This window comes from Monosiga brevicollis, genomic scaffold (assembly GCF_000002865.3).
Source record: "Monosiga brevicollis MX1 MONBRscaffold_2 genomic scaffold, whole genome shotgun sequence".
NCBI classification, from domain to species: Eukaryota; class Choanoflagellata; order Craspedida; family Salpingoecidae; genus Monosiga; species Monosiga brevicollis.
Genome location: NW_001865039.1, coordinates 2,072,302 through 2,083,977, shown reverse-complemented (window position 1 = coordinate 2,083,977; position 11,676 = coordinate 2,072,302). Strand labels below are relative to the sequence as shown.

Below are 11,676 nucleotides of genomic sequence, written 5' to 3'. Positions count from 1 at the left end.
ATGAATTGATAGATGACGAATAATGACTAGCTCTGCGTGGGTGTGCCCTGGGCTCGAGCCACATGTCTAACACTCCTTGCAGTTCGGGACGATCCTAGACTGTGATATCAAACAGAAAGTTGGAGCCCAATTCGCTGAGACGCTTGTGCGCTTGAGCGTAGGCGTGAAAGAAGGCGTCTTGATCGCGTGCAAACTCTTCGAAATGGGGCCGAAAGCGTGGGTCCTCGTGCAGGGCCTGGTCCGTGGCCATCCATAACAGCTCTTCGCGTGGCTGGCGCAGGCTCTGTGGGTGAAGAAGTGGCGGTGAAAGGTCAAGGTGAAGAAAAAACGGCTTCAATGGTGCCCCACTCAGCTCGATCACAGCATAGCAAGTCGTGCGAAGACAGAAACGAGGGTCCGGCAGCGCACGCGCGCGCAAAATACGGGGCGAGGAGTGCCGAGTACCTCGATAAAATAGCTGTTGTCGAAAGTGAGCCAGTTGGGAGTCCATGAGCGACCGCCTATGTGTGTGTGTGTGTGTGTGTGTGTGTGTGTGTGTGTGTGCCCAAGATGGGCATTCAATGCATATGAGAAGCGTGCTTGGGGTTAAGCGCAGGGTCGAACCCAGCAATTTTTCGAGGGGAACTCGGCGTTGGCAAGTGCAACCAACCTGGCATGCCCACGCCGGCACGGCCATCAGCGCGAGCAACGGCTGAGCTCTTGGTGTATCGAGTAGCTGCTTCATCGCCATACCCGTTGTTGGTGACGCCCGAGCGACCCTATTGGCAGGCAAGGATGGTGAGAGGAACCATCAAGACGCAGATGATTGGTGGGCGGCGAATCGAGGGCTGTCGGCTTACTTTGAAGGCACGTCCAATTGTGTGCGCACCACTGAGGGCTACAATGTCCCGGTCATTAAACCCCATGCGCTCAAACACCTACGCACGCGCCATTATAAAGAAAGGATGCACATAGGCTAAAGATTGAGGCGGGCAGGCCGGCAGCATACCTGGCGCAAGTGTTGAGCGGGATTGGAGGCCATGGCATCGGGAAGATTGCCGTCGACGGCTGCAGCCTCGACATCAACGCGGCCATAGCGCATGGCCAGTTTGGGGCCACCAGCGAGCTCAACCGCGAGTGCCCCAGCCATTTGGATGGCATCGGCCCACGAGACGGGTGAATGCTTCTCGACGAAGGGGCGCAAGAAGGTGATGCCTTTGCTAAGTCCTATGTGCCCCTCGTTGAGCGGGTGAGCGAGGCAGACGAAACAGGCGGCAGTGTGTACAGACGGGACAAAAGATGGCACAGCGCTTGGGGGGTTGGTGGGTTCAGGGCGTGGGGACCCACCGGCGTTGGCGCCATGCCCCATCTCCTCCTGAAGGCGAATGCTGCCATTGGCGCCCCCACAGCGGTCCGATGGGGCTGCGATGAGTCGTGGCACAAACGGGTCGGTCAAGCCAAGAGGGCGTCAATCAAACGAGAAAGGCGTCGGGTCAGTGGCGGTCAGCGGATAAAGTAACTGGGGACCATGCATTCACTCCAACTCACCGTGGCGATCAAAGGTACCAGCATCGTGCCAGGCAAGGCGAAGGAGGATGGGGTGGCAGTTCTTCTCGTTAATAAAGGCGGCAAGATCTACTTTGAGCGCTTTCAGCTGATTCCGACGACCAATTGAGTTGTGAGACATTTAGGGCAACACAGCGGCAGACAAACGCAAGGTAGCGGCGAAAAGGCGCCCCAGGTCATCCATCGTCAAGAGAAGAGCGTCGTACCTGGCGTTGGTATGTCTCCGGGGTGATGGCGGCCGCCGCTTTGGTCCGATACCACCGATCTGTTTGAGGATCAGCGCCCATGGGGGCCGCTGCATGAAAGTCGGCCCGCCAGGGCTGAGGCTGTACATGGCGCAGCAGCACGCGCGCGCGCGGGGGCAGCGCTGTCGGCGCCGGCGCGGTTCCGTCGGCCATCGATGCGATACAGCGACAAAGATCACACTTTCAAAGTAACAAGCGAAAGCAGTGAAACGTTTATTTCGTGAGTCTCTGTTTTTGGGTCGCTGGTAACGGATATTTTTGTATTGTGTCTGGACAAGAAACCGTACCAAAACAATTGTATTCTTTTCCTTGCCTCGCGACCGTGTTGAACGACAAAACCCGTTTCTTTTGTTCTCCCAAAAAGAGAGAGAGAGAGAGAGAGAGAGAGAGTGAGAGAGAGAGAGAGAGAGAGAGAGAGAGAGAGAGAGAGAAAGAGAGAGAGTGAACCGTCAACACACACACACACATGCGTTCGCACACACACACATGATTCTTTTGTATTATTTTTTCTGTGTGTGTGAGAGAGAGAGTTTTTTTTTTTTTTTTTTTCGGGGTGAAAAGACTGGTGAGTCGGTGGCGGTGTGGCGGTGGGGGCAGGGGCGGTGTGATGGCAGTGGGGGCGGTGGAGGGGGGAGGGGGGCCTTGGGGTCAAAGGCAGGATCAGGCGTAGGCCATGGTACTGGGGGTGGGTAGCGAGCTGATGGTTGACGATTTGCATTTCTCACTTTTTTTTTTTTTTTTCGTGCGCGGCTCGAGATAGCAACGACCTGCGCTTGACTCGACGTCGTTCCATCTCTCCCGTCTCGCGAGAATCTTGGACCAAGTAGCACAGAACAGACATAATGGCTGGTCGCGGTGGTTTTGGCGGTGGCATGATGCCGGTATGTATGCTTGAGGGAGAATTGTGTGCTTTCTTTTTGCTGCCGGGCCTAAATAGTCTTGGGCCAAAACCGAAGCGCGTTTTTTTTTTTTGTGGCCTTTGCCATGGCTTCACTCTTGGAGCTGCCGCCTGGGTGGTCCCTCGTCCTTCTCCCACACACTTCTTTTTCCTCTCTCTTGTACCTCCCTCCCCCTTTTGTTTTCTTTTTGGGTGCTCTTCCTTGTGCGGCGCTTTTCACATAAGCCTTTGGCAGCACCTGTCATGTATCCCTGATGACCGTTTCTTTCTTGACCCGTTGGTTCCCACAGCAACCGGGCATCATCCTTCTGCGCGAGGGCACGGACACGAGCCAGGGTAAGGGCCAGCTTATCAGCAACATTGGCGCTTGCCAGGTCATTGCGGACGCTGTGCGCACCACGCTTGGCCCTCGTGGCATGGACAAGCTCATCATTGACCAGCGTGGTCAGGCCACCATCTCCAACGATGGTGCCACCATTGTTAGCCTCCTCGACATTGTGCACCCCGCTGCGCGGACGTTGGTGGACATTGCAAAGTCGCAGGACGCCGAGGTCGGCGATGGTACCACCTCGGTCGTGCTTCTGGCTGCCGAGATGATGCGTCAGTGCAAGCCCTTTATCGAGGACAACGTTCACCCGCAGATCATCATCCGAGCCTTCCGGACAGCCACCTCCCTGGCTCTCGAGAAGATCAAGGAAATGGCTGTGGGCATTCCCAAGGACGACAAGGAACGTCTTCGTCAGCTGCTCGAGAAGTGCGCTGCCACCACCCTCTCCTCCAAGCTTGTGGCCCGTCAAAAGGACTTTTTCAGCAAGCTCGTCGTCGATGCCGTCCTTCTCCTGGACGATCTCCTGCCTCTGAAGATGATTGGTATCAAGAAGGTTCAGGGTGGTGCCCTCGAGGACTCGGTTCTCGTGGCTGGTGTGGCTTTTAAGAAGTCCTTCTCTTACGCTGGGTTTGAGATGCAGCCAAAGTCATACGAGGCGCCCAAGATCGCCCTTCTCAATGTCGAGCTCGAGCTCAAGAAGGAGAAGGAAAACGCAGAGGTGCGTATTGACAATGTCAAGGAGTACCAGGCCATTGTGGACGCCGAATGGGAAATCCTCTACGACAAGCTGCGCAAGATTGAGGCCTCGGGTGCCAAGATTGTGCTCTCCAAGCTGCCCATTGGCGATGTGGCCACTCAGTGGTTTGCCGACCGCGACATCTTCTGCGCGGGCCGTGTGGCTGAAGACGATCTCGATCGCACCGCCAAGGCTTGCGGTGGTCAAGTTCAGACCTCCGTCAACAACCTCTCTGACAACGTCCTGGGTACCTGCGAACACTTCCAGGAGAAGCAGGTCGGCGGCGAGCGCTACAACTTTTTCAACGGTTGTCCCAAGGCCAAGACCTGCACCATCTTGTTGCGTGGCGGCGCGGAACAGGTGCGTTGTTCATGTCTTGTGAGCCTAGCCGGTTTTTGTTCCGTTTCTTTTTCGTTGTTCGCCCAGAGTTTCATCTCATTCTGCTCGGCGCCTTTTTGTTCCTTAGTTTATTGAGGAGACACAGCGTTCGCTCCACGATGCCATCATGATTGTGCGTCGTGCCATCAAGAACGATTCGGTTGTGGCTGGTGGCGGTGCCATCGAGATGGCTCTCAGCAAGTACTTGCGCGATCACTCCCGCACCGTCTCGGGCAAGCAGCAGCTGATCATTGCCGCATATGCTAAGGCGCTCGAAATTATCCCCCGTCAGCTTTGCGACAACGCCGGTTTTGATGCCACCAACATTCTCAACAAGCTGCGTCAGCGCCACGCGGCCGGTCCCTGCTGGTATGGTGTCGACATTCGCTCCGAGGACATTAGCGATAACTACGAGTCGGCCGTCTGGGAGCCCTCAATTGTCAAGATCAATGCCTTGACTGCGGCTGCCGAGGCCTCATGCATGATCCTTTCCGTCGATGAGACAGTGACTGCGGAAAAGTCACAAATTGCTGGTGCACAAGCCCAGATGGGTGGTCACCCCGGCATGATGCGTGGTCGCGGTCGTCCCATGTAAAAATGTTTCCCACGACTACCAACATGACACGTGATTTTTGACGCTGCGCCGTCCCTCCTCGTTGTGTAGCCCTTGTTGCCTACCCCATTCATCCACCCTTCGTGCGGGCCTGCGTCGTCCCGCCACGGGCCTGAGTGGGTGCTTGTGATCAAGCGCCTCTTCTTGGAACCCAATACTCGCCTTTGCTTCTACTCGCACATCACTGTGCCCTCTCTTGAACAATCACCATCAATTGAAAGACAAACATAAACCCCCTCGCTTTTCTGCGGACAATTAAAAAACAAATAAAACTCATACGAGATGATGGTGTTGCCACGGAGGAGGAGGGGTGGGGCGGGCACGACCCTGCTGTTGGCGGCTGCCATTGCCTGGTTCTGGCACTCTTCCCGACAGCCGCAGGTAGTCGGTACTTCTACCGACGCGGGCCCACAAATCTTCTCAGCTACCCAGTTGCGAGCGTATGACGGAGTGCACAACCCCCAAATCTACTTGGCCATCTTTGGCGAGGTCAGTCCTGCTCTGCTGCCCGACCGCCACCGTATTCTTGTTCGTGACATGGCGCGGCGCTGGTCATCTCCAGGTCCACCAGGACCTCCAGCATCTTGATGCCAGACTGGCGCATGATGCTGATGCCGTCGACGGCTGACGCAGGCCATGGCACGCGGGCTAGGTGTTTGAGGTGTCGGCGGGTGCGCGATTTTACCGCGGTGATGCCGAGAGCGACTATAGTGTTTTTAGCGGGCGAGTACGTGGCACAGTGGCGGCTGATGCCTGTGGGTACATGCTAGGGACCGACTTTTTCAGCCTCATAGCGCGTGCACGTGTGTGTGTGTGGCATCTTCAGGACGCCTCAGCGAGCTTCGCCACGGGTGAATTCGATCCCGCAAAGCTAGGCACGCCGCGTGATGTCAGCTCCCTCACACTGCAACAGGTGCGCATGGGCCAATCTTTTCGTTGAGCCTGTTGGCGCAAAGCACTACTGCGTATCATTTTGCTTGTTGGTGGCAAAGCCTCCGCACTTCTCATGCAATGTTTGGAATAGCTGAGTGCCATCGAGCATTGGCGCACATTTTATCATGAGCACGCAGAATATAAGTTTGTAGGTACCCGACACCTTGGCTGAGCCATTCATTTTTGGCAGAAACCTTTCACTGGCTTGCCAAATCTTGCAGGTTGGCTTGGTCTACGAGGAAGAAGAGATCGGCTTTTACACGCCAGCGGGCGAACCAACTCCCCTCTTGCTCGAAGTTCGGGCGCGTCTCAAGGTGCGTCGCGGCACCAGCGCATACATAATGGGCAGCCACGCTTCATAACTCACCGGACCAAGCTTCCTGATTTGGAACAGGACGTTGCGCGCGCAAAGAAAGAAGAGGAGTTGGAGGCCGAGCGATATCCGCAGTGCAACTCCCGATGGCAGTCAGGCAAAGGTGGCTTCTTCTGGTGCGACGTGACACGCGTCCCTCGTCAGGTCTGATCCTCGCACCTCGCTAGCCTTTGACACACTGGTTCTTTTGCTGAGCTAGCCTCGGCCTATGCTCATTGTCACATCCATCTTAGGTTCCCATACAAACCAATCCTTCCCAAACGCGGTGTGCATGTTATCCCTTGGCAGACGCTCAACGCTTAGGACTTCAGGTAAGATCAGGACCAGACGCCCATGTTGTTTGTTCTGCTCAAAAACCCGCTGAGCTTGCCGCGCTGCGTTTGATTCGTGCTCGCGCATCCCCTGCTCTTTTTGTAGCCTTACTCTACATGTGAAGTGGATGACAGTACCTGTCCAATGCCTTCATAAAAGAGAAGGCCTGGGCACGGGGATAATTGTAATTGAAGTAGTTCAATAAGGTCTCAAAAGTCACTCACGACGTGTTTGGTTCGATGCCGAGGCCACGAAGAACGATCTCGGCTCTAGACATTTACTGGGTAGATACAAACTTCGCAACCGTCCAGATATGCTGCATGGACGCTAACCCTTGGGCGAAGCAGCTTCGGCTCATTGCTGCAAGGCCGCTAGTGCCGTCGTGCACCGAGATTGGATTTCCTATACCACACAAAAGCAAACACAGACACACCGAGGCGTTCAGTTGGGGACACATCCACAGCAGTGCCAATTGGCAAGCAGGTTGAACACGCGCAAGCATGGTGCTCAAACCTTATCGGTCGGGTGCTGTGCCTTGAGAGTCATGAGAAGCTCGGTAAAGTTACTTTCCACCAGCACCTCGGCGCTGTCACCTGTGCCCAATTTACAAACCACAAAAAGTCAGACCGAATCACACTCACGGTTTGCGCAGTAGCATGTTGTCTATCCACGGGTGGGCTGAGGGCTGCTCTCGGTGTGCACGTACGGTGGTCAGCAATTTCTGCAATGACTCCCACCAGCGCCTCGATAACCGGGGCCTCGGCTTTGTAGTGCTGCGCCGTGTCGATGAGCGTTTGCAAGCCATCAACACCCTCATCGCGATCCAAGACACACACGGTGCAAGATTCTGCGCGTGCAGGGGGCGCGTTGGCACAAGTGACTGAGTGACTGGGCGCACACCCCCTACCTCTGAAGGGACCTGGGGCGAGATCGCCCTGAGGAATTGAAATAAGGGAGCTGACCTTCAACAGCCAGGGCAGCCAACGCCTGCAGTGCTTCCAGAGTAAGTTCTTGATGCTCCTACGGCAATCGCAAATGACGGGCATCGAGGTTGCCATGTGAATCACGGCGTTAACAAAAGTTTGAACGCCCGCACGTTACGACTTACCAGGCCGTGGTTGCGGAGGGCCATCAGAATCATCGTTACACCCCCTTCATCCACGAGATCGTCCACAATCTCATCCACGGCAGACAAGGTCCTAGAGAGGGGTGCAAAACATGACGGGCAAGTGTATGAGATGACAGACATGTGGATCAAGAGCAAGTGAAGACACAGTCAAAAGCAGAGAGGTCGTCTTCTGAGCCGGAATTACCAGATTGCTGAGATGGCAGCTGTGATGGTGGGCACTTCTTCGCTGTGCGTATGAAGAATGTTAATAATATCTTGAATGCCGCGTTCTTCCGCTACGATGCGCCCATTTGCCTCTGCATCATACGGATTTGTGAGGACACGCCAATCTTTTTGCCGATTGAGTTTCCAGAGAGCCAAGACACAACGAAATCCGAACCATGCAGCGAGAGGCTCCACAGGGCCAGACAGCCATCCTTGGCAAGGCTGGCGCTATCAATGTTGTCGCGAATGGCTGCGAGGACATCCTGCACAGCGCCTTGCTGGATACGGCAGATCCAGCCAAGCACAAGTCAAGCAAGCAAACGCCGTGAGGTGCGTTGCAGAAACAGCAAAAAAAAAAAAAAAAAAAAAGCAGGCCCCAGCGACGAAAGCAGCTAAACCAGGACGCAGGAAAGCTTCTGTAACGCCATCCTTTGGTTTGCATTGCAGAGACTGACCTCACCCAGCAACTTGGCTGAGTTCTCTTCCGTGGCCATGACCGTAATGAGCTGGCATGCAACCTACAACGTGCGGTTCGCGGCAGGATTCCGGTTTTTATGCCTTGAGTTGGGTCCGGAGCATGGCACCTGGGAGGTGAACATGCTTGCTACCAATAATTAAATCACACACCTGCTGAAGTGCGCTGACAGCATGCGAGCGCATGGCTTGGAGCACATGGCGCACAACTTCGACGGTACGGTACTATGCGGCGCAGCAAAGAACGGGGCAGAACGCTGGCATGATGACAAGCATTCGAGAACTCAGAGGGTTGCATTTGGTTTCATTAGGTCGGGGGATGAGGGTCTACCTCGGGGTCCGAGTCCTTGGCTTGCATCATAGCCACCAAGGCTTGGCAAGCTGCAGTCTGCACCCACACATTGTTTTTAAAATCATGCATGGCCTCGAGGACAGCAGCGAGCATCTCGGTGGTGAACTCTTGCTCTACACAAAGTCACATACAAGGGCATGCGTACAGGGTGCACCAACGTCACATACAAGAACATGAGTACATGGCTCACCAAGATCTGCAATAGCTCAGCGGCTGCGCCACCAGTGATGAAACGGAAAGGTAACAGAACACAGGGACAGAGATCGCGCAACAAGGGCCTAAAACGTACGGACGGAGGAGATGAGGCGCGCTGCTTCTTCAAGCGCGGCCACTTGGCAGCCAACACGCGTGTCGTTTTTCTTCATGAAACTAGGAAGCTCTTCCACCTTGCTGGGAATGCGCTTGGTTGTGGTTGGTTTGGCGCCGGAGGCTTCCGACTCACCCGACAAGCAGTCTTTGCGGACCTATTCAAGCCAAGCATAGAGGCCAGGGGCGCCCGGCGCAGAGCCAATGAAGCCGTGGGTCTGGAACAAGCGTGTTCATCGGGGGCAAGCAAGGGGGCTTGCATCATACCAGCTCGGACTTGGAGAGGGACAGGCAACTCTGCACAAACATGAGCGCTGTCAGGTCTTTCGCGCTCGGGCGTTGGTGAAAGTTTCGCCGCAACATGGCACGAATGACTTGGCAGAGCTCGCGACTGTAGGTCTTGTTAATCTCCTGAAGAGCATCCTCAAGACGTGCTGGTTTGTGCTTGACCTCAAACAGGAGGCTCTGAGCTTGCGAGTGCTGGAAAAGAAGCCCGAGGCGGTGAGATGAAGCGAGCACGGGCGAAGTACAGCAGCCGCACTTGCGCTTACATCAAGAAAACCGCAGGTGCTTGCGTCAAGGAGAATGCAGCCCAGAGACCAGATATCTGAGGTTTCATTGTACGGGCGCTCCAAGACTTCCGGAGCCATGTAGTTGACCGTCCCAACTGCGAGCGACAAAGGTCAGATGGTGAACGTCAGAACAAAACTCCAAAGAGCGACAGCCAGTCGCGGGACAGCTCTGTGAAAATCGATTTCTGCCTGACCTGTGGTGCCTGTCTTGGTGCCTTGCATGACGGTGGCGACACCAAAGTCTCCAATCTTGATGTCAAGCTCATCGCTCATGAACATGTTGCTAAGCAAACGCCAAGCAATGTGTCACCAATAAAATAAAAATAGAGCAATCCCCCTCCCCCCCTTCAAAAAAAAAAAAAATAAGCCGGCTGGCTGCCCATCTTACCTGGGCTTAAGATCGCGATGGACCACCTGTGCGGGCAAGGCGAACGGGATCCCAAGTGTCATGAGGAACGTAAGGCAGGAATGCAAGTGCATCCAGATTGGACCGGAACCATTTACAAAACAGGTTAATGGGGGCACGCATGTTTTTCCAATCAATAGTGAGCCGGCTCGCACCTTTTGAGAGTGGATGAAAACAAGCGCTTCGACCATTTGGCCAAACCATTTCTTCAAAATCTTCTCGGGAATTGCCTTTTCCTTGGAGCGGTATTGCTTGATGACATTGTCCAAATCGCCTATCGCATGAAGTCAAGTGCACGAGTTGGCCCTGGGACGTGTGATCAGGTCAGACGCGAAGACACGATACGCACCGGCCTTGTAAAAGTCCATGACGATACACACAAACATGGATGTTTTCTATGCGCACGATGAATCGTGTCGAGAGTGAGGCGCAGCCAGGAGACAATACAAGGCAAGTCAATCGGACAAGGCGGCGTGCGCGTGTCACCTCGCGATCCCAGTTGACAAAGAGTTCACGATAGCCACAGATGTATTTATGTTTGAGCTTTTCAAGGGCCATGGCCTGCCCGTGTCCACAGTCAGGGTTGCAAGCACGGCGTCCGGATACACGCAGGAGGGCGTGAGACGAAAACCAGAGAAACTACAATCCATCCGACCATCTCAGCAGGGTGGGCACGTTACGCGGAGGTACCTCGCGAAAAGCTTTATCTGCTTCAGCTTCATCATTGCACTCGACCATCTTCATGACACACTGCTCACCCGTGCGCTTGTCCGTGACCAGGTAAACGGCACCCTGCGCACCCTTGCCGAGACGCTTGTGGACCTAAGGTGTGCATCAGCCAGGCAAAGGGTTCAGGCCACAGAGAAGAACAGGGTTGGCGTCTGAGTGCAGTGGTGGATTGAAAAAAGGTGGTGCTGGTGCAGATACTAGGCATTTCTGTCGTGCCAACGAGCAACGTACATCATATTGATCCATGATCGCGGCAGCGCCTAGCACGTCTGATGTGTGCAGCGCGGTGGCACGAACTCGAGCCGAGAGGAAGAGCGCTGGTCGCGAGGCTTGTACTGATCGGCTGGTGAATGAGGCACAGAAGTGACTATCGGGCGTTGTACCATGTATGACGTGAGAGGCGAATGTACATCAATCCTGCTTGTGTGAGCGCTGACTGGTGCGGCGATCCCTCCCTGTCAGGGTCGACGGTAAAGACCACCACCCCTCAGAGAGAAGTCGGGGAACGAACCAAAAACAACACAAATCAAAGAAGAAAAGCAGGTATAGAAGAACCAGGCCAACCAAACGCAGATCAAGAGACAGGGCAAGCAGGCGGGCCACCAGCCAGGTAGACAGGCGGGAACACGACGCTGCCATTCACTCACATGTCAAACTGCAAAAAAAAAAAAAAAAAGTCGTGTGTGTGTGTGTGTGTGTGTGTGTGTGTGTGTGTGTGTGTGTGTGTGGTCGTCAAGGTCATAGCCGCTACCAGCCGTAGTTGATACTCGGAAGAAACCCTTTTGTCTTTCATTCTCATCCCTTGCTGCCTCTCTCTGTCTCTGGAGCCCATTGTATTTCCCTCTGTCTCTGTCACTTTGTGTCTCTGTCCCTGTCTCCATCTCTGGCCCAGTCTCAGTCTCAGTTTTTTTTTTTTTTTTTGAGCAGGTGAGAGAGCCTGATGGGGATGGTGGAGGTGGTGGTCTCTGGGCAGGGCTGGCTGGCTGGTTTGGGTTAAAGGGTGTATGTTGTTGGTGACTGTTGTGCATGTGAATGGAGGCAGAGATTGGTAGACGCATGGTTGTTGTTTGCAGCCACTCGTGCATGAGCTCGCCCTGCTGCATCCGTTTGACGCGTCAGTGGAGGCGGTGGTGCTTTTGCTCG

At 54.7% G+C, this 11,676-nt stretch overlaps 4 protein-coding genes across 4 annotated transcripts; 2 read left to right on the top strand and 2 right to left on the bottom strand.

Annotated features, from left to right (window-relative positions):
* Window positions 1-94: 94 nt before the first annotated feature.
* MONBRDRAFT_13407 (uncharacterized protein) lies at window positions 95-1,666 on the bottom strand (the record flags this gene model as incomplete). The annotated part of the gene is made up of 7 exons (XM_001742247.1): window positions 95-283; window positions 445-500; window positions 650-758; window positions 840-917; window positions 989-1,206; window positions 1,327-1,401; window positions 1,528-1,666. 7 exons carry the CDS (start codon window positions 1,664-1,666, stop codon window positions 95-97), a joined length of 864 nt encoding a protein of 287 aa, XP_001742299.1.
* Window positions 1,667-2,311: 645 nt separating this feature from the next.
* Window positions 2,312-4,972, top strand: MONBRDRAFT_19218 (uncharacterized protein). The gene is made up of 4 exons (XM_001742700.1): window positions 2,312-2,355; window positions 2,551-2,671; window positions 2,979-4,112; window positions 4,219-4,972. The coding sequence occupies exons 2-4, from the start codon at window positions 2,633-2,635 to the stop codon at window positions 4,723-4,725; spliced, it is 1,680 nt and encodes a 559-aa protein (XP_001742752.1). The 5' UTR covers window positions 2,312-2,355; window positions 2,551-2,632; the 3' UTR covers window positions 4,726-4,972.
* Window positions 4,973-5,028: 56 nt separating this feature from the next.
* Window positions 5,029-6,517, top strand: MONBRDRAFT_22294 (uncharacterized protein; the record flags this gene model as incomplete). Its single annotated transcript, XM_001742699.1, has 6 exons — window positions 5,029-5,232; window positions 5,396-5,470; window positions 5,570-5,656; window positions 5,898-5,990; window positions 6,071-6,193; window positions 6,467-6,517. 6 exons carry the CDS (start codon window positions 5,029-5,031, stop codon window positions 6,515-6,517), a joined length of 633 nt encoding a protein of 210 aa, XP_001742751.1.
* A 28-nt stretch (window positions 6,518-6,545) lies between these two features.
* On the bottom strand, window positions 6,546-11,172 carry MONBRDRAFT_30913 (uncharacterized protein; the record flags this gene model as incomplete). Its single annotated transcript, XM_001742246.1, has 21 exons — window positions 6,546-6,763; window positions 6,875-6,954; window positions 7,068-7,208; window positions 7,324-7,381; window positions 7,470-7,560; window positions 7,675-7,786; window positions 7,870-7,972; window positions 8,150-8,212; window positions 8,322-8,393; window positions 8,500-8,633; window positions 8,810-8,984; window positions 9,094-9,306; window positions 9,378-9,493; window positions 9,593-9,681; window positions 9,787-9,812; window positions 9,960-10,078; window positions 10,154-10,199; window positions 10,291-10,365; window positions 10,495-10,626; window positions 10,765-10,900; window positions 11,045-11,172. 21 exons carry the CDS (start codon window positions 11,170-11,172, stop codon window positions 6,716-6,718), a joined length of 2,157 nt encoding a protein of 718 aa, XP_001742298.1. The 3' UTR covers window positions 6,546-6,715.
* Window positions 11,173-11,676: the final 504 nt, after the last annotated feature.

Excerpts from the sequence above, each read along its gene's own strand:
- MONBRDRAFT_19218 (XM_001742700.1), top strand. The coding sequence starts at position 2,633 with ATGGCTGGTCGCGGTGGTTTTGGCGGTGGCATGATGCCG. Across the intron at positions 2,672-2,978 it reads TTGGCGGTGGCATGATGCCG|CAACCGGGCATCATCCTTCT; the intron begins GTATGTATGCTT and ends TGGTTCCCACAG. Across the intron at positions 4,113-4,218 it reads TGCGTGGCGGCGCGGAACAG|TTTATTGAGGAGACACAGCG; the intron begins GTGCGTTGTTCA and ends TTTGTTCCTTAG.